General features: G+C 36.9%; 1 protein-coding gene across 9 annotated transcripts in view; it reads left to right on the forward strand.

Annotated features, from left to right (window-relative positions):
• The window catches only part of LOC107225964 (aryl hydrocarbon receptor nuclear translocator-like protein 1), a 66,257-nt gene that overhangs the window by 17,858 nt on the left and 25,459 nt on the right, over window positions 1–22,940 (forward strand). For 7 of the 9 annotated variants that reach the window (XR_006905254.1, XR_006905255.1, XM_046744990.1 and 4 more), the window contains exons 3-6: window positions 486–851; window positions 7,814–7,885; window positions 14,744–14,815; window positions 21,881–22,118. Coding sequence is in view for 7 of the 9 variants with exons in the window: in XM_046744990.1 (XP_046600946.1) it covers window positions 486–851; window positions 7,814–7,885; window positions 14,744–14,815; window positions 21,881–22,118 (748 nt within the window). In the remaining 2 variants the exon portion in view is untranslated. The remainder of the gene's footprint in view (window positions 1–485; window positions 852–7,813; window positions 7,886–14,743; window positions 14,816–21,880; window positions 22,119–22,940) is intronic. The other 2 variants (XM_046744987.1, XM_046744988.1) reach the window with 1 other exon arrangement.

The raw sequence follows: 22,940 nt of genomic DNA on the forward strand, positions 1-22,940 counted from the left end.
GCGGATCCGTACATTACCTAATCTATTGCCAACCTAAATCGGTCGAGTCACTGCGGTTGCCTATTGGTTGCGGGAGTGACAGATACAGTGACGGTGGATGTACACTTGGGGACAGCGAATCCGAGAAGGCTAATTTTTTTCACTAGACAGTTATGTTGGCAACACAGAGAAACCTACAGCGCCACGGTCGGCCGAGCGCGAAACAAACTCAATATCTCATTAAACATAACATCACCCATGGCCGTGGAATCTAACCTTAGAATACCGCGGGGATAATGACTTGTTGGATTGATACGGTCATGGGTGATGTTACGTTTAATGAGATTGAGTTTGTTTCGCGCTCGGCCGACCGTGGCGCTGTAGGTTTCTCTGTGTTGCCAACATAACTGTCTAGTGTAAAAAATTAACCGTCTCGGATTCATTGTCCCCAAGTGTACGTCTGTAATGAATGAAATCTTCATCGTCATGTTCTATGAAAATTCTAGGAGTTCTCGCTCCTCGGTGTACTTTGGTGGGACCGACACCGGGGTCGAAGACTTGGCCGTACCTGCAGGAGGCGTTGGACCCGGTGGCGGCGGTGTTCCAAACCCTCAGGGTCCGATGGGGGCCGAATCGGGATCCCGGATGAAAGCCGAGCAGGGAGGTGCAGCGACCGCCTCCCATCATTACCGACAGGCCAGTCATCAACATCATCACCATCGCCATCACCACCACCAACAAAGTCAGAATCAGAGTCCGAATCACTACAATTCCGACCACTGTACTCCGCTGCACGTCCAGCCTTTCGAGTCGCCGTCATCCGTCGACGCAGGGTTTGCCCCGACGATAAGGAAGCGGAAAATTTCCTGGAAGTGAGTCCAGTCTTCGAGTCCCCTTCTATACTTCCCTTTTTCCTGTGCGAATGCAAGTTTAGTTTTGATATAAATATGTAAATAACTAGTTTTTGAAAGTTTCTCAAAAAAGTTATCATTATTTGTGAAGACAGTTTTAACTATCTGCACGCTTATATCTATAAAGATTGTTTGGACGATTATTTCGGACAAATTCCATAATGAAACTAAAAGAGGTTATACTTTTACATAACATGTTATTCGAATAAGAAAAGTTCACTTGCTGCGAGGTAACTCTTAGACTGTAGCTAAAAATCCTATACTTCAGCAGAATTTTTGTATGACAAAAATTATTGTTTAAACCTACACTTTTCGGAAAATAAATAACGTTTCTAATTTTAAACAGACTAGTGGGGAAGAGGTAATATGATTATTGCATTAATGAGACTATGATGCAGTGTCTCTATCATTCTTCAACATTCTGATGTCAAATTAGCTAAATTCAAAATGGCGAATCTAAGAAACGAAAATTTTGAACTCTTACACAAGCTCTATAACGGGAATTCTTCTTGAAAGGACCTGCCCGTAGCCCGCACGATACAACTTGCTTGATCTAAATAGGCTGGTATCCGTGCTCGCAGTCTGAAGCAAACATTCGCGGACAAGTAGAAATTCCCTAGAATCGACTGCTTGCCAAGTGACAGTTAACCATAACCTCGCCTGTGCTGGTAACATTTTTACGAAGTTGGCTACGCTCATAAACTAGACGAGTTGTAATTGTCGAGCAAGTCTTTTAGAAAACGAACACTCGGTATGTATAACGAAACATGATATTCCGAGAATGTTTAGGTTGCTGTTTAAGAATTGAAATTGAAATTTCAGAAATTCACATATAGTACGCAGTATGGTCACTAGAGTGTCCCAAAAAAACCGACTATTTTTTTTTTCAAAGAACATTGAAAAATCGTCAGAGTATCTCTAGAAAATGACCCTGTGAAAATATAAGCTCTTAATATTAATATTTAGAGGTGGCGATTTGTAATTTTCTATTTCCCATTTAAATAACATGGGAAATTTTTTTTTTGAACTTTGGAATTTTGTGATGGGATAACGAGCTACTTCATAAGTATGACAAAATCAGGTCTTATAGGAAATTTGATGCTCTACAAAAAAGGTCTGATTGACATTTTACGTAAATCCAGCCGTTTCAAAAATATCGAGCCTCAAACTTCGGACTGTTTAAAATTATGCTTTTTTTTCGTAAATACAACAAAAATTAATTTATATGTTTTATAAACCCAGAATTATCAACTGAACAATAAATATATGCATATATTTGACGGAATGCAGATCCGAAATTATTAATAATTTGACAAATGATAATTTTTATTGATTTTTAGCGAAAAATATTTACTTACCTAAAAAAATTCGTAGAAGTTTATTATAAATTTATTTGTATTATGTATTAATAATATATTTACTATTTGCATAGTCATATGTTTATAGTCTATTTCACTTCATATCAATTTTCTTCTGTTATCTGCTAAGTTAAGTGGATTAGTAATCCCAATTTCGGTAGGATTAATAATACAATTGTTATTTGCGCCCTCTACCAACTATTGTACATAATTGCCTTCCAAGCTTTTGTACTATTATACGTTTCTTCTCGTATCATTACGCTAATGATTACATTTTATTGTGATAATTGTTTAACTTGACAGTTTATTTATTAATAGGTAAGTCAATATTTTTCGCTAAAAATCAATAAAAATTATCATTTGTCAAATTATTAATAATTTCGGATCTGCATTCCGTCAAATATATGCATATATTTATTGTTCAGTTGATAATTCTGGGTTTATAATACATATAAATTAATTTTTGTTGTATTTACGAAAAAAAAGCATAATTTTAAACAGTCCGAAGTTTGAGGCTCGATATTTTTGAAACGGCTGGATTTACGCAAAATGTCAATCAGACCTTTTTTGTAGAGCATCAAATTTCCTATAAGACCTGATTTTGTCATACTTATGAAGTAGCTCGTTATCCCATCACAAAATTCCAAAGTTCAAAAAAAAATTTTCCCATGTTATTTAAATGGGAAATAGAAAATTACAAATCGCCACCTCTAAATATTAATATTAAGAGCTTATATTTTCACAGGGTCATTTTCTAGAGATACTCTGACGATTTTTCAATGTTCTTTGAAAAAAAAAAATAGTCGATTTTTTTGGGACACTCTAATGGTCACCCTAATATACAAAAATTCTACGAATATCTTTCATAAAAATCTGACAACTTTTAAAATTGTTTTCCCTGGTGAAAATGATTTTTTCATTTGGTACTTTTCTTTACAAAAATTTATTGTCCTACAAAATTGTAAATATGCATAGTTTCTCAATAAAAGCTTATAGATTTTCATGAAAATTTACATTTTTTCAGTAAAAAATCTACAAGCTCCCACAATTTTTATAGAAAATTAACAACTCTGTACGAAAGACTAGGCATATTTTCAATTTTTTACGAAATAATACGAAATGTAAAATTTCTGTAAACATTCGTAGTTGTAGAAATTTTCACCAGGGTTCAAATTTAAACAATCATATTTGGCTCACCATTTTGGATGCAATTACCAGCCCGAAAGACTAGAATATACAGAGCTTCATGAAAATCGCAACCCAAGTGCAAAAAAAAAACGATGTGTACCATATGATGGCGTCGATGCCGCCAAAGGGGTTAATAAAACGGACTCTCGACTCGATTCCGTTTAACGGTGACACGAGCGGTTCATGACTGAACTAACGATTTAGTGGTTACAAACTTTTGCGAAATGTGTTTGACTTCCTTTTTAAATACTCAGTACTTTTCAGCGAATCGACCGGCTAATTAAGACACCTGAGGTGTCCTTTCTTATCGATCGAGTCGAACGAATATCCGTTATGATTATTAAACTAATGAATGGATTTTGTCCAATTTCGGCAGGACGTTGCTAATTTTCCTCACAACACGTGGTAAATTCATTAATATTCAGAATATTGAGAAATAAATCTAAATTCTCGTTTCCTGGACAAATATTACTGTGAAATATCCCTACACGATGCCTCGTTTTACTTTTTGTGATTCCTAAAATGGTGGAAGGTCTCTCAGCCGTGGACGAATTTAGGTATTGTCTCAAAAAAGGTGAAACGGAAAAACACTGACATGTGGTGGACAATTTTAAAATATCACCTATTTTTTACATTATCAGAGCTTACGCACCAATGACGTCAAAATGATGGATATAGCGCAATTCTACACGTAACGTCGAACAAGAGCGTACAAAATAAAGTTTGTACCGAGTGAGGAAATCATTCTCTGGCAATATTATTGCGCAAGATTATCATTTTCATCTCATAATATTTTTGTTTGACGTGGCATAAGCTCTGATACACCATAGCCAAAATAAGTCAAATTTAATCCTTTGAAGCATACATTTTTCCTTGCATTCAAATTTCTTGAAACAGACTATATGTATAAGGGTTCTCGTCTTCGCTGATTTAAAAAATGGGTTCAGATCTGAGAAATTTTCAAAATTCCAAATGGTGGATCTGATATGAGCGAATCAGATCAATTTTTATATTTTCAGTCCACCATATTGGGTCCGTCATCGTGAATTTTGAAATTTTGACATTTCCTTCGTTTTTAGCGACCCCAAAACCCCTAGATCATTGAGTTCCACTTTTTTAGTCCCCATACCCTTCCCACAATGACGTTTATTCTGTAAAAACAGGCATTTCAAACACTTTGTTTATTTAAAGCGCTCACTATATTCGCGGAATCGTGATAATCCTTCTTAAAACATCGACTTTGACACCTCAAAAGTCCAATTATATAAAAAAAAAATAAATAAAAAATGACAGCGATATCTCAAAAATTCATTATAAATCTTGAATAACCGATTCAAAAATCGTCTCTCATATATGAAACGCTGTACCGCAAGGGGTTAACGTAATCGGTGAAGATTGACTAAAAAAACTACTTGAAGATTGAAAAACCAATGCCACTGCAGAGAATGAAAAAAAGTTATGGTACTAAAATGGCGAGTACTTGTTTTGATGCGGAAACACAGGGCAGGAAGAACGTACGTGCGAAGGGGTTACTGAACAACATGCCGTTTCCTGAATTTGAAGACACAAAGTTGCAGATCGACATTTAGATCTATACACAGGGGTACGCTGGCAGGGAAACCTCCGAAGTGTGCAACCGCCACCCTTTACGCCCCATCGAGTAGAGAGTTCCTTTGCACCGGCTGCCAGTCACCTAAATTCACAAACCAAGTAATTGCCAATCAAAATGTCGGGTATCCGTCAAAGGGTTAAGTTAATAATTATTGCCATCGGAGATATGGATCTTTGGAAATTACCGCAGAGGCTAAGCGGAACGATCGTTTACCGAACGAAGGACGCGAGTACAAATTATGTCAGATATATTCTTATGAATTTTACTGGAAACTACACCACAAATTTATGTGAATCGGAGTCTCATTTTCACTAGTCGAACGGCGAGCCTTTCCTTTATTCCAAACTCCAGCCATCATCCTGGATTGGATCTTGTCATTTTCGTATTTCTTTGTGGAAAATCATGCTTGTGAAAAATTTGTATCGTAGGATAAATTATTTGAGGGTTTTTCTTCAATGACGTTTTTGTAGAATTTCAGAACGAATGTTGGAATGAAGGATTTTTGGTAGTTAAAAAATAATAAATAAAAATCGAACCAAAGTTACATTGCAGAGCCAATGCCAAAATATTAAAAACTTAACAAACGTGTGTTTTTGTTCAGAATTGTGCATAGATGGGGCGGTTAAGTCTTTTCTCGCGTTTGGGATACTTTGACTTTGATATTTGGAGATATATAAGTCAGCGTTGAAATCGATTAGGGCACTCCTTTGACGTGACGCTATAAAATAATGTGTTCGAATAAACTTCTTCACGAAGATTGAATCCAATTACATCAAAGATCAATTCAATCTAATTTCTCGGCCTATGTTCATTTCGTGTGACTAATCAAATGTATAATCAAGCCATATGGACTACGAAAAACTATGAATGAAAGTTTCAAAGTCTAGTGCAGCTATTAATATTAATTGTTCGTTTGTAAATTCTAGTAAAATTTAACGTCACGCTGAAATAATTTGTGTTAACGTCGATATTTATTGAACAACATTAGACAATGTCTTCTCTTATTGTATAGAGGAATAGTCATATTTTCTTGATTCTGAAGTGACAGGTCATTCAAATTTTATTTTTTATCAACTCGCAATCGAGCTAATCTGAAATTTACAAAATTTCGCATCAGCAACTTTGTATTCATGTATCATTACAACTTCATTGTTAGAAGGTCTGTCGTCATTAGTTGCATCATCTTTGTCAACGGGTTTGAAACTTTTTAGTTATGGAAACGTTGGCAAGTAATCAGTATTTTTAGTTAACAACCGTGGAAGAATTACGTGAGCAGCTTATTATTATTGGTACATGGAACGTACGACTGTTCAACGCGATTTGTGGTTCCATGAATTTGATCGACTGTATGTCGCGCAGAATCCGGTAGGGAGGAAAATAGGAAGCTTTAGTTCACATTCCGTGAATACTTGTCAAGTTTCGATACTTTCTAAAGCTTCGCGACTCCTTTGTAGCAGGTAAGGGGTTGCCGTCGCTCACTTTGCGACGAATTCACGACGAATGTCGTTCTGTACCGAACCTTTGACGAAGTTTAATTGACCAAGTGCTACAAGCTTTTGTTTTGTAACACTCGCTGCCAGGTCTTGATAAACTTTTCATTCGTGGGCCAGCAGCCGTAGGTATTTTCTTATATGTTTTTTTTTTAAGATGGAAAAGAAAGTACACACCAGAGGAAGGTTGAGTTTTTTTTTTCTTTTACAGGCAGCGTCGCCGCACTTCGAAATTCGATGAGAAATTGATGTAATGGAATTGAAAAATTTTTGGACTTGAAAAACACGAACAGTTACAGTCTCGTATTTTGGAAAACGCAGTATTCCGTATAGTTTCTTAGTTTCTATCTGATTAAAATTTGTAATTGCACATATTTTAATTACAAACACGGATAATTTGTATTTGGAATAAAATTCATTACAAATCACATTTACAATTTGTAATTAAGGTAAAGTTGAATACAAATTATACTTGTATGTTATATTCACAGCAAAATAAAGTACAAATCGCACTTCTAATTAGTAATTAATTTCGTTTTAATTACGAATCTTCCGAGTAGGTGATTTATATCTTGATTGCGGTCTATAATGCTTTTTCAGCGTCGGCAATATTATTTTTATTCGACGTAATTGTACAACAGTTTAATTTGCAATTCATAATACAAATGTAATTTGTATTTCATTTTGTCCAATCATAAAATACAAGTATAATTTGTATCGCATCCTGGTCGCATTACAAAATACAAATGTGATTTGTATTTTATACATCTTTGTCTGAATTACAAATTCTCATTTCTAATTAAACTATAATAATATTGTCCATCACTGGTAAAAGTTTATTTGAGAGTTCGTCTTTTCATAGGAACATTTCAAAAACAATCTTGTTCGAGTTTCCAGCTTTCATAATTCGATATGGCAACCGAAAATTACATTAAATTAAAAACATGCCAAGCTGATTATAAGCGGAAATCAAAGAACACTGAAAAAGTTAAACCTTGAAAATTTTTTGGGTAAAAAAAATTCTGTTTAGTCCAGGAAACGTAGTGGAAATTTTTTTGTTGAATTGAAATATCTTAGGTGCTTCGACCCAAAGAATATTCATCTGAACCTCGCAACATCTCCTTTCGACTAAATTATTCTTCGATGAATTTCTCAACGTCCCAAAACCATTTCGGTACATTATACGTATACCTTAGGGTGACTTTCAATTCCTCACCCTGTATACATACATAAGATTATTAAACGATTTGAACTAGGTTTTTCGTTTTCTTTCAGCGAGAGTGGTGAATTGCAGAACGACACGGGAGATGACACCAAATCCATCAGAACGAACGACGACAGTAAAAGGTACTGAAAAAAAAGTATTGTCGCCTTATTCGGATCTTCTATTGACTGCAATCATTAAAAAAAAAACTACCTTAGCAGAAAGAATAGGAAGAAAGAAGTAGAAAACAGATTTCAAAAGGAATTGAGAAAAATACAAGAATAAGGTTTCGAAGTTACAATGGAAATTGTTCGTACCTTTCGTAAAATCGGCACTTTCACCAGAACTCCCGATAGAAATATACCTGATACTGCAAACAACATCACGGAACAACGAAAGAAATTTTTTATCGCAGATTTCAATGAAACGTGCTCCATATAAAACAAGCCATAAAAACAGTATTTTTCGTGATACTTTCCATCACTTTACAAACCAATTCAATTACTTGAAATTTTAGTCATGTATTTTGAAGAATTTAATTTTCGTATGCCATTCAAGCTGTACTTAGTAGTTTCCTAGTTTCCGTCCGATTACAGTTTATAATTTTTTACATTTTAATTAAAAAATACTCATATGATTTCCAATCGGGTGAAAAATTAATTATCAATCACAGTTACTTGTTGTAGTTACAAAAAAAATTACATTCTGTTTTATATTCAAGGTGAAATAGATTACGAATTATATTTGTATTTTATGTAGACAGCAAAGTTAAATATAAATGTAATTCGTACCTTGAGTATCGAAAGATCCCATATCTTGGTTCAATAACAGCTTCTTCCAATACAGATCTACTCACGTTACAGCAGCGCGATTATTCGTCCGATTTCAATTACTTTTCCTATCTTACCTCGTTTATTATAATTACCTTTCAAATATAGGTATATTCACTTCCCGCAGACTCAGTTTGGTCCTTTAAACAATTCATCCGAGCCAAACCCTTATATTAAACATTTTGGTCATTCAAGCCGGATCTGGTGGATCGTTGAAGGATGAGACTGGGTCATGTAGAAGCTCGTGTTGATCAACAACACGAGCTAAGTGGTTTTATAAAGAATGCCTACGCGAACTTAACGAAGGCTGGAGAGTCAAACATTTCGCCAAATCGCTTGAAAACTCTCCTTGCCGCTCTTGAGGAGCATTGGCTCAAATTCCCCCTAAATCATGAAGTCATTGGAATTGCCATGAAGGAGCTGAGCCCGGAAAACAGACACCATTTGGTGCAACAAAACTACTTTACGGACCAATGCTTCCACAAGGCTCAAGAGACGTATCTTGGCACTTTGGAAAAAATGAACTCGCTGGCAGGAATCAACTCTCCACATGACACCACATCGAATCATCCTCCTTTCTTTTAAACATCGAGCCCGTCAACGAGTTATAATGGACCACGTCTACCACGAATCGATATTCCAAAATTCCGCGGAAGCATATCTGGTTGGCTTGCCTCTAAGGATCTCTTCAAGTCTTTAGTATTGTCAAATCCCACGATATCATTGATAGAAAAGTTACAATATCTAAAGACGACTCTAGAAGGACCCGCCTCCCAACTACTAAAAAACACAACGCTCACAGAAGATAATTTCCAAAATGCCTGGGAGTTACTGGCATCTTTCCATGAAAATAAACGTCTGCTAGTAAACTCAGAACTGCACACCTTATTCGATTTAAAACGGATGACCAAAGAATGGGCAAGTGAAATGGAAAATCTGTATACTACACTCATGCAAAGCTATCGAAACCTAGAAACACTTGAACGACCAGTGCACTTCTGGAATGACGTCTTGGTCTACTTAACATCACAGAAACTCGACCCGGAGTCAATCAAAGTCTGGGAGACTCAAGTAGGAGCAACAAGAGAACCTCCAGCTTGGGCTCGATTCAGCGAGTTTTTAATGACCAGAATGATCACCCTAAAGGCATTTGAAAAAGCAAAAATTGGAAAGCTTCTGCATAATCATGCCGAAACTCAAAGGAGGTTTAATTATTCAGGACAATCTACAAAGGAACAAAAAGGAGCCTCAACAAACATGACAAGTGCATCCTCTGCGCATCACATCACTACCTAGGAAGATACCCGGAATGGGGAAATAAGATTGCTCAACAATTCTTGGAAATTATTCGAAAACATAAACTATGCTATAACTGCCTTAGGACACACACGGCTTCCGCATGCTTGTCACCAAGGCTACACTAAATGTGGAAAGAAGCACCACACATCAATTCATCAGTCCCGAACAACCTCATCAAACGTGTCCGAATCGCATAACACCCCGTCTAGAAATGAACAAAAAACTTAGGTCAACCACGCAATGCGTCAGCAACGTACAACCTCTTATGTTTTCCTGGTAACCGCCAAGTTACGGTCTTGAATCATCATCATTTCAGAAATCCAATCCATGGTACCATCAATCTTATTTTGACTTCTTAAGGGAGTACGAAATGCTAAACCACATGAGACTGGTCCCTTCATCAGCCCCGGAGCCAGAGGGCCTTCTACCTCCCGCATCACGGTGTAATTCGTGAAACAAGTGACACAACAAGATTACGAGTTGTATTTAACGGCTCAGCTCGCACCTCAACCAGGATTTCTCTTAACGATACATTATATACAGGAGCAAAGCTCCAATCAAACCTATTCACCGTACTGATCTGGTTTCGACGCTACAACATTGTATTCACCGCTGATATGGAAAAAATGTATCGTCAAATTAAAGTCCATCCAGACGATTGGAATTTACAAAGAATTCTCTGGAACAAGGAGGATAAAGGCACGGTCACCTATCAATTGACCACTGTAACCTACGGTATAGTATGTGCACCCTTTCTAGCTCTTTGCACCATATTAGAGTTGATTAAAGATGAAGGAAAGCGATACCCCCTCGCTACAGAGGTGTTAACGAACGGAAGAAATGTTGATGATATATACTGAGGAGCAGATAACATAGAAGAAGCTAAGAAAACAGTCGAACAAGTACATCACCTCTGTCTGGCGGGCGGACAAATGGATCAGTAATTCACCATCTCTCCTGAAGTCCATCCCTCGGAACAAACACGTCAACTCAACGACGGTGAACATTTCGGACAGCACCATAATCCACACCCTAGGATTAAGTTGGAACCCGGCATCCGACACATTTCAATTCACGATGAAAACCCCAACCGCAAGGAACGTCACCAAGAGGTCCGTTCTCTCCACTATTGCTCAACTTTTTGATCCTCTGGGCCTTGTCACACCCTTCACAATAAAGGCAAAAATCTTCATTCAAGAACTGTGGTCACTACAAATGGAGTGGGACGAGATCTTACCACTTCCGTTATCGAACAAATGGACGGACTTGGTTGACCAATTACAAGGCCTATCTCAACTTTCGTTTCTCGGAAGGGTGGGAACATCTTCAAACAAAGCAGCAGAAATTCATGGCTTCTGCGATGCTTCCCAACGCGCCATCGCTGCAACAATCTATGTTCGATCAATCAGCGAGATGAGTGATGTTATCACCATGGTAGCTTGCTCGAAAACCAAAGTAGCCCCGCTTAAACGACTTACAGTTCCTCGAGTGGAGCTTTCCGGAGCAGTCTTGTTAACTAAACTTGCAGCACAAGTAATCAAAGTACTTGACCTGGAAAATGCTCCTATCGATCTATGGACGGATTCCGCAATTGTTTATCACTGGACGAACATACACCCATCGCGCTGGAAAGATTTTGTCTAAAATTGTGTATGTTTCGTACAAGAAACCCTGCCCCGCGCAAAATGGCGCTATGTTCCAGGCAAGGAAAATCCAGCCGATTGTGCAACCCGTGGGGTCATTCCCACTCAGTTGACGCAACATGCGATTTGGTGGAACGGACCTTCATGGCTGAGAAAAAAACACTCTGAATGGCCTACCACTCCTCCAATCCTTTCTGCCAGCGATAAAACGGAAGAACGGCCAGTTCAAGTCACCGCTATCATGCAAGAAAAACCATTACTCTGCTGGACTTTACTGGACCGCTACTCGACACTAACCATGTTGATCCGGATAACCGCACTGTGTCAACGAGCCATCATTCGCTTTTAAGGAAAACAAATGTTCTTATATCAAAACCCACTAACAGCAGAAGAATTGGAATCATCAAGAAATTACTGGATAAAAACGATCCAGCACTGTTATTATTCCAGAGAGATTAGACTCCTATCCAACGGTGAACTATTATCCAAAACTCACTCGCTTACCCGCCTCACTCCATTCATCGACTGAAGCGGGTTTCTTCGTGTTGGCGGTCGTCTCCACTTATCCTTGCTAGACCCCAACACGAAAGACCCCATCATAATACCACGAGACTACACTAACCAAACTTATAATTGCTGATTCTCACCAACGAACGCTACACGGAGGCACTCAAGCCACACTCTCCTTAATTCGAGCTAACTACTGGATCATTGGAGGTAGAGTCCCAGTCAGAGCATTCATCCAAAAGTGCGTCCGTTGCGCTCGTTATAGACAGACAAGAGCTCACCAACTGATGAGGCAGCTTCCGTAAACGAGAGTCACACCATGTCGGCCGTTTCTCAACGCCGGAGTTGACTATGCAGGCCCTGTCCTCCTTAAAACCTGTAAAGGACGAACAGCACGGACATACAAGGCATACATCGCTCTCTTTGTCTGTCAATCGACATCGGCACTCCATCTTGAGCTGGTCACCGACAATACCGCAGACTCCTTCATCGCAGCGTACAAAAGATTCTCTGCACGAAAAGGAATCTGTAAAACCCTCAGAAGTGACTTTGGCACCAACTTAAAGGGAGCTGACTCAGAATTGCAACGCTTGTTCTCTTCAGCATTAACCGAGTTAAACAAACTTGCGAGCCTACTAGTGTGACGATTTGCTTTAATGTGACGATTTGTTTTTTTTTCTTTTATTACAATTTATAGCTACGTTGGATGAACTATCGACTTTTATATTTTCAATAGCAAATCGTCAAACTGAATACGAATCATGAGCACGTTCAACTATGAGATACTTTCGTTCTCGTACCAAATAAATAAATAAATTAGGGATATAAGAATAAATTATTGAAAAAAAAACACTCATTCATCCATCCATTCACTTTCAAGATTAAAATAACGAATAAATAAATCAAAGGTGTATAAATAAAATGGTAAATAGAAATCCTTAAAAAATTATTCATTCATCCATCCATTCATTCGCAAGATTTAAAATACACTCCTCACACATAAAATATTCACATAAAAATGTCTTGGTTATCTTCTCATACCATTGCGTGCTATTGCGAGTCTATTCCACTTTCTCAAGTCTCCGGCCACCTTTGGTTCTTTACATCCATCCAACTTTTGTTCTGTCTGTCGTCGTCGAAGTCTGTTTCGTAATGTTCGTTTTCGTAGATGTATTTTTCACTTCATGTTATATGGCCAGGCAAAGAGAAAGACAAACCATGACTCCTAGACACTTTGTTATTCGTACGGCGTCTTATCGTCGAATCCCTTCCCGCGTTACCGCGAATCCCATCCAGCACATCATCCTCGTCCCAAACGCCGCGTCTGGCTTGTCACCGTACTATCTTCACTATCTGACTCACACTAGCTGATGATGGCACTCAATGGGTCTTCAATCCACCCGCCTCTCCGCATTTTGGAGGTTAGTGGGAGGCGGGTGTGAAGTCTGTTAAATATCACATAAAGAGAGTCATAGGTGATCACACCTTGACGTACGAAGACTTAAATACTCTACTCATACAAATTGAAGGAGTTCTTAATTCACGCTCACTTTGCCCTTTAACCGATGATTCAGAGGATCTTACAGCCCTAACACCAGGACACTTCTTAATAGGTCATGCACCGGCAATCATTCCAGGACCAGCCTTGGAAGAAGTGAAAAGTTCACGACTATCTAGGTGGCAAAAATTCGACAAATGCTAGAAAGCTTTTGGGTAAGATGGTCCAAAGAGTGCCTACAACGACATTATGTCACTTACAAATGGAACCAAACTACAGCCCCGATCAAGCAATGAACTCTAGTTCTGATCACTGATGAGCGATATCATCCAACAAAATGGCCGTTGGGTCGTACAATTAAACTTCATCCTGGTAAGGACGGACTCACTCGAGTCGTTGAAGTTCGGACTCAAACTTCAACCTTGACACGACCCATCGTCAAAATCTGTCCTCTCCCAATTGAGACAGAATTTCAACAACAGGTTTCATTAAGGAGATTAACGAAAGGCGGGCGGGAATGTTTAGTAACCTTACAGTTACATGTTTTCTTTTATTGTGATTAAACTAATAAATTTCTGTATGTATAAATTTACGCTATCGAATTCACTTCGGCCTACAATGAATGAATGATCACTATAATTCGGCAAGGGAGCAAATAATTTGTCAATCGCTATTCCTAGAATTTTGACGTCACCGAACGACTGCTGAACGCTCGATGATACGACCAATCCCTTCTTATAAAAACGCCACCGCGGAGCGAAGCTCACTGCTAGTCTGACCACCGCCGAGTTGACATCAGCTTTGAGTATCGAAAGACCCCATATCTTGGTTAAATAACAGATTCTTCCAATACAGATCTACTCACGTTACAACACCAAGATTATTCGTCCGATTTCAATTAATTTTCCTATCTTACCTCGTTTATTACAATTAATTTTCAAATACATATTTTCTTCCCGCAGACTCAGTTTGGTCCTTTAAGCGATTCATCCGAGCCAAACCCTTATATTAAACAGATCGCTCAGGTGCTTTGACCGAAGAATATCCATTTCACCCTTGCGAATTCTTTTTTCAACTAATTTATTTTCCGTCTGATTAATTTCTCGGCATACCAAAACCATTTCAATACATTATTCGTATACCTTAGGGATACCTTCAATGTTTTACCATGTATACATAAGATTAGTGAACGATTTTAACCAGGTTTTCTTTTTTCTCATTCAGTGAGGGTAGTGAATTGCAGAACGACAGGGGAGACGACACCAAAATCGTAAGAATGCACGACGACAGTAAACGGTAAACAAAAGAAAATATTATCGCCTTATGCGGATTTTCAATTGACTGTGATAATTGGCACGGATCTGAGACAAGAAAAAAAAACCACACCATTTTTCGTCGTTACAATTCTCTTTTATAACATAGGTTACAAAAATAGAAAATGCAGTAATTTTTCAAGCTCATCATTTGAACGTCAAGCCGTGTAGATTTCAAATTTTTTTCGTCCAATTGTTTTCGAGATCATCACGGGAGTTTGTCGGAATAGACTGACAAACGGACCGACAATTTTCTAGAAATCTGGTATTTGGATACAAGAAATTCGAAAACATAAAGATTCATTCAAATTGAACGAAGTTATTGTCAACGAAAACCAATAATTTTTTGATAATAAATCATAGTTGATGAACAGTCAAAAACCATCCAACAACACGCGACCTCAGTAAAGTTATAAATAAACACTAAACTTCGTCACTTTGAATTAGAAATTTATTATACTTTTTTTCTGTACAGTAATATTCATTGATGCCTTAACCTTCCGGCTAACTTGTTTTCGGTCCGAAAAAAATGTGAGTTTGATTCTATACGAATTACATGAAAATGACTGGCGATGAAGCTTACGTGAAAAATTGAGAATCATTGTCACATAATTCGTGTAGAATCGAACTCGCATTTTGTTTCGAACGAAAAAATTGATGCGTTAACCTTCCGGCTAACTTGTGATTTTGATTCTATACGAATTACATGAAAATGACTGGCGATGAAGCTTACGTGAAAAATTGAGAATCATTGTCACATAATTCGTGTAGAATCGAACTCGCATTTTGTTTCGAACGAAAAAATTGATGCGTTAACCTTCCGGCTAACTTGTGATTTTGATTCTATACGAATTACATGAAAATGACTGGCGATGAAGCTTACGTGAAAGATTGAGAATCATTGTCACATAATTCGTGTAGAATCGAACTCGCATTTTGTTTCGAACGAAAAAATTGATGCGTTAACCTTCCGGCTAACTTGTGATTTTGATTCTATACGAATTACATGAAAATGACTGGCGATGAAGCTTACGTGAAAAATTGAGAATCATTGTCACATAATTCGTGTAGAATCTAACTCGCATTTTGTTTCGAACGAAAAAATTGATGCGTTAACCTTCCGGCTAACTTGTGATTTTGATTCTATACGAATTACATGAAAATGACTGGCGATGAAGCTTACGTGAAAGATTGAGAATCATTGTCACATAATTCGTGTAGAATCGAACTCGCATTTTGTTTCGAACGAAAAAATTGATGCGTTAACCTTCCGGCTAACTTGTGATTTTGATTCTATACGAATTACATGAAAATGACTGGCGATGAAGCTTACGTGAAAGATTGAGAATCATTGTCACATAATTCGTGTAGAATCGAACTCGCATTTTGTTTCGAACGAAAAAATTGATGCGTTAACCTTCCGGCTAACTTGTGATTTTGATTCTATACGAATTACATGAAAATGACTGGCGATGAAGCTTACGTGAAAAATTGAGAATCATTGTCACATAATTCGTGTAGAATCGAACTCGCATTTTGTTTCGAACGAAAAAATTGATGCGTTAACCTTCCGGCTAACTTGTGATTTTGATTCTATACGAATTACATGAAAATGACTGGCGATGAAGCTTACGTGAAAGATTGAGAATCATTGTCACATAATTCGTGTAGAATCGAACTCGCATTTTGTTTCGAACGAAAAAATTGATGCGTTAACCTTCCGGCTAACTTGTGATTTTGATTCTATACGAATTACATGAAAATGACTGGCGATGAAGCTTACGTGAAAAATTGAAAATCATTGTCACATAATTCGTGTAGAATCGAACTCGCATTTTGTTTCGAACGAAAAAATTGATGCGTTAACCTTCCGGCTAACTTGTGATTTTGATTCTATACGAATTACATGAAAATGACTGGCGATGAAGCTTACGTGAAAGATTGAGAATCATTGTCACATAATTCGTGTAGAATCGAACTCGCATTTTGTTTCGAACGAAAAAATTGATGCGTTAACCTTCCGGCTAACTTGTGATTTTGATTCTATACGAATTACATGAAAATGACTGGCGATGAAGCTTACGTGAAAGATTGAGAATCATTGTCACATAATTCGTGTAGAATCGAACTCGCATTTTGTTTCGAACGAAAAAATTGATGCGTTAACCTTCCGGCTAACTTGTGATTTTGATTCTATACGAATTACATGAAAATGACTGGCGATGAAGCTTACGTGAAAAATTGAGAATCATTGTCACATAATTCGTGTAGAATCTAACTCGCATTTTGTTTCGAACGAAAAAATTGATGCGTTAACCTTCCGGCTAACTTGTGATTTTGATTCTATACGAATTACATGAAAATGACTGGCGATGAAGCTTACGTGAAAGATTGAGAATCATTGTCACATAATTCGTGTAGAATCGAACTCGCATTTTGTTTCGAACGAAAAAATTGATGCGTTAACCTTCCGGCTAACTTGTGATTTTGATTCTATACGAATTACATGAAAATGACTGGCGATGAAGCTTACGTGAAAGATTGAGAATCATTGTCACATAATTCGTGTAGAATCGAACTCGCATTTTGTTTCGAACGAAAAAATTGATGCGTTAACCTTCCGGCTAACTTGTGATTTTGATTCTATACGAATTACATGAAAATGACTGGCGATGAAGCTTACGTGAAAAATTGAGAATCATTGTCACATAATTCGTGTAGAATCGAACTCGCATTTTGTTTCGAACGAAAAAATTGATGCGTTAACCTTCCGGCTAACTTGTGATTTTGATTCTATACGAATTACATGAAAATGACTGGCGATGAAGCTTACGTGAAAGATTGAGAATCATTGTCACATAATTCGTGTAGAATCGAACTCGCATTTTGTTTCGAACGAAAAAATTGATGCGTTAACCTTCCGGCTAACTTGTGATTTTGATTCTATACGAATTACATGAAAATGACTGGCGATGAAGCTTACGTGAAAGATTGAGAATCATTGTCACATAATTCGTGTAGAATCGAACTCGCATTTTGTTTCGAACGAAAAAATTGATGCGTTAACCTTCCGGCTAACTTGTGATTTTGATTCTATACGAATTACATGAAAATGACTGGCGATGAAGCTTACGTGAAAGATTGAGAATCATTGTCACATAATTCGTGTAGAATCGAACTCGCATTTTGTTTCGAACGAAAAAATTGATGCGTTAACCTTCCGGCTAACTTGTGATTTTGATTCTATACGAATTACATGAAAATGACTGGCGATGAAGCTTACGTGAAAGATTGAGAATCATTGTCACATAATTCGTGTAGAATCGAACTCGCATTTTGTTTCGAACGAAAAAATTGATGCGTTAACCTTCCGGCTAACTTGTGATTTTGATTCTATACGAATTACATGAAAATGACTGGCGATGAAGCTTACGTGAAAAATTGAAAATCATTGTCACATAATTCGTGTAGAATCGAACTCGCATTTTGTTTCGAACGAAAAAATTGATGCGTTAACCTTCCGGCTAACTTGTGATTTTGATTCTATACGAATTACATGAAAATGACTGGCGATGAAGCTTACGTGAAAGATTGAGAATCATTGTCACATAATTCGTGTAGAATCGAACTCGCATTTTGTTTCGAACGAAAAAATTGATGCGTTAACCTTCCGGCTAACTTGTGATTTTGATTCTATACGAATTACATGAAAATGACTGGCGATGAAGCTTACGTGAAAGATTGAGAATCATTGTCACATAATTCGTGTAGAATCGAACTCGCATTTTGTTTCGAACGAAAAAATTGATGCGTTAACCTTCCGGCTAACTTGTGATTTTGATTCTATACGAATTACATGAAAATGACTGGCGATGAAGCTTACGTGAAAAATTGAGAATCATTGTCACATAATTCGTGTAGAATCTAACTCGCATTTTGTTTCGAACGAAAAAATTGATGCGTTAACCTTCCGGCTAACTTGTGATTTTGATTCTATACGAATTACATGAAAATGACTGGCGATGAAGCTTACGTGAAAGATTGAGAATCATTGTCACATAATTCGTGTAGAATCGAACTCGCATTTTGTTTCGAACGAAAAAATTGATGCGTTAACCTTCCGGCTAACTTGTGATTTTGATTCTATACGAATTACATGAAAATGACTGGCGATGAAGCTTACGTGAAAAATTGAAAATCATTGTCACATAATTCGTGTAGAATCGAACTCGCATTTTGTTTCGAACGAAAAAATTGATGCGTTAACCTTCCGGCTAACTTGTGATTTTGATTCTATACGAATTACATGAAAATGACTGGCGATGAAGCTTACGTGAAAGATTGAGAATCATTGTCACATAATTCGTGTAGAATCGAACTCGCATTTTGTTTCGAACGAAAAAATTGATGCGTTAACCTTCCGGCTAACTTGTGATTTTGATTCTATACGAATTACATGAAAATGACTGGCGATGAAGCTTACGTGAAAAATTGAGAATCATTGTCACATAATTCGTGTAGAATCGAACTCGCATTTTGTTTCGAACGAAAAAATTGATGCGTTAACCTTCCGGCTAACTTGTGATTTTGATTCTATACGAATTACATGAAAATGACTGGCGATAAAGCTTACGTGAAAGATTGAGAATCATTGTCACATAGTTTGTGTAGAATCGAACTCGCATTTTGTTTCGAACGAAAAAATTGATGCGTTAACCTTCCGGCTAACTTGTGATTTTGATTCTATACGAATTACATGAAAATGACTGGCGATAAAGCTTACGTGAAAGATTGAGAATCATTGTCACATAGTTTGTGTAGAATCGAACTCGCATTTTGTTTCGAACCGAAAACATTGATGACTTAAGCTTGCGGCTAACTTGTTTTCGGTCCAAAACAAAATGCGAGTTTGATTGTATGCGAATTATATGAAAATAACTGCCGATGCAGTTAACGTGTGAGATTGAGAGTCATTGTCACATGATTCGTATAGAATCGAACTCGCATTTTGTTCCGGACCGAAAACAAGTTAGCCGGAAGGTTAAAGCATCAATGAATCATATTACTGTACCTATTCGGAGAATGTTGTTCAATTGAATTCAGCACGATTCGTTCCAGCTACGCCTCTCAAGCTTCTTGTTTATAGCTATTTTATTTTTCTTGTGCTTGAACCAAACGATGACCGCAATACACGATCTATTAGTGAAGGCACCTTGACCCTCGAGAGGGCCACTCGCATAGAATATATACATTTTCGAGTGCTAAGGATAGGGCTTCCTAGGCGTCGATAAGCCAATAAGCAGTTCGAGGACACGTGTTTGCGCGAATCTGTCAACGTTAAAATTAGGCCGACGAATGCATTATTCGGGGACGAATAAAAATTAACACGTGCGAAGAATAATGCCATATTTTTTTTGAAGTTCATTAAATCTTTGTTACGCGTATTGATTTTCTCTTTTAATATTTTTTGCACCCATCCACACTCTGTGTCTGTATAGTATATAAATTTTTAAATTCAGATTTTGCACAGAGAAATTCTGCCTTAATAGAATAAATTTAGTCATGCGTTTTTGATAACTTGAAAATATAACAAATAGCGCATAAATTGAAGAAGATTTTGTCAGTGACTGTGTATATCTTCTATGAAACGAGTTTTAGAAAATAACGTGAGGTAAGATCCGTTATCCAGTTATTTGTCAAGAGAAATCGATGGAGATTTGCGAGAAATAGCAATCATTTACTAGTAACTTGAAAACAACTTGAATTAGAAGTCTAAAATTGATGACACCGTCCATTAAATTGAGTTATTCAAAAGTGCAGATGCGCGAAAAAAAGTCCTAGTGTGTAAAATTGAGCATTTTAGATGTGCGCATGCGCGAATCTCCTTGTAATAGAAATAAAAAATAATAGAAATAAAAAATAATAGAAATGGGACACTTTACGCACGCTTCACGGACTTTGAAAATAAGATTTTTCAAGCAGATATTGGAAAACGATATGTTCTTACCAATTTTATACCGATAACATTGTCTCAGGCATGGCTAAATGTATTTATTTAATATAATCTGTAAATCAAATTTTGTATTAGTGTACATAAGTTCAGCAAATGTTGCATTAATTTTTATATCGGATTAATGAGAACTGTCAATTATGTGATATATGTATAATGACTATTAATTTTTCCTGTAATTTCAATTGTTTAAGATTTAGTCGGAATCAATTTGTCTCTTTCTTTTTGTGGAGAAATATAAATCGTCTTTGGATCAACAAACTTTTTCTCTGACGTGATTCAGTTCGACCAATTTTTTTGAAGAAGTTTTCAGAGGCAGTTTTATACGGAGAAAAAATTGTTCTAGCGCCAAAATTGCATATTATTTGAAACGTCGAAGCTTTAGCAGAGGTCTTGGATCCTCTTTGAATGTTTAACATGTTTTACTTGATCACGTTTATCAAAAATGACAATTTGAAAAGTAATGTAGGGGAGGGCGGGGCAAGACGGCCCCCTCCAAAAATTTGGTCAAAAAATTTTTTTTTTTTTTTCAAATTATCGAGATTTTGATATATTAGCTCATTTTTAACCCTAAGCGAGATACCTCGGGCAAAATGGACCAGCAAAAATTCTGAAAAATATATTTTTTTCTATTTTTATCGTCAAATTATGAAGAATTCAATGTAATTATTTATTTTCAGGCTGATTGTCTACTAAGTAGACTCTACTTGTAGGGTAAAATGAGCCACTAGCAGCATTTGAAAATAATAATTTTTTTCTAATTAATTAATTTTTTTAATGAAAGTAAAGTTTTTTTTTCAGAGTTTCACCAAAATGTCCATGGATTTGTTCGAAATAGGTCAAAAGTAAATTGATTGGATGGTTGAAAGACACAACGAGTAATAACCGGCTTAGGGGGGCCGTCTTGCCCCAACCTCCCCTAGTATTTTTTCTTACGTTGCAAAATAAATCTTTTCTCTTAAACTCTTTAATGAATGTAAACTTATATTTGACATAATTAAGGAACAATTAATCGACGTCGCGTATAATTTATTGCAGGCAAAATCATAGCGAGATCGAAAAACGTCGACGAGATAAGATGAACACTTACATAACCGAGTTGTCGGCGATGGTGCCGATGTGTCACGCGATGTCGAGGAAATTGGATAAGCTGACCATTCTCAGGATGGTTGTGCAACATGTTAAAACTATCCTGGGCACTGCCGCTCCGTATACAGAGGGACACTACAAGCCCCCTTTCCTCAGCGATCAAGAGCTCAAGATGCTGATTCTCCAGGTGAACTGATAACGACGGAAAAAAGATTGAACAATAACGAAACAATTGTTCAGAAATTGAAACTGAAACGATTTTAGTGAAATTCAGGTGACGGAATCTCTGATAGAATGTTCAAGTCACGAAAATCTAGCTACCGATAGTACGATTAACTAAAAATCATATCATCTTACCGATTTCTTGTTAATGCCGAAATCCCACCGTTTTTCAACGTTATACGGTGGAAAAATACTGGGGAAAAATTCAAATTTCATATTGATAGATGTATTTACTAGAGCGGCGGTGCGATGTATTGATTGTTTTTTCAATTAATCGGTCTATCAAAATTCCAATCAATCTTTTTTCGGATTAATCGAACAATCTTTTCGCTCACTGAACCGTTTTTTGAAAGGGTCGATAAATCCACTTTTTCAATGAATCATTTCTTCGATTAATCGATTATCGGTCCTTTTAATTAATCGGTATTTTGGTTGAATCATTTTTCCGATTAATGGGTTGGTCGACCCTTTCAACAAATCGTGTTTCGAACGTTTCAAGGAACAGTTTTTTCGATAAATCGAATAACAATCCTTCTCAATTAATCGTTTATATCTATGAATCAATTAACCGGCACTTTCAGTTAATGTTTCTTTTATTCTTCGCGCAACTCCAGCCTTTACAGCGTCGAGCATTTCACTTTCAAAATTGGATATGTCGGACAAAATCGCGAATCAAATCATTCAATTTTTATAAATGTGACAGAAATTGAACATTGGTTTTTCGCAGGAAATTTTTTTCGTAGCCTTCGACGGCGAATCTAAAAATCTTCGTAAACTCTTTAATGCC

This window comes from Neodiprion lecontei, chromosome 7 (genome assembly GCF_021901455.1).
Source record: "Neodiprion lecontei isolate iyNeoLeco1 chromosome 7, iyNeoLeco1.1, whole genome shotgun sequence".
Classification (NCBI taxonomy): Eukaryota; Metazoa; Arthropoda; class Insecta; order Hymenoptera; family Diprionidae; genus Neodiprion; species Neodiprion lecontei.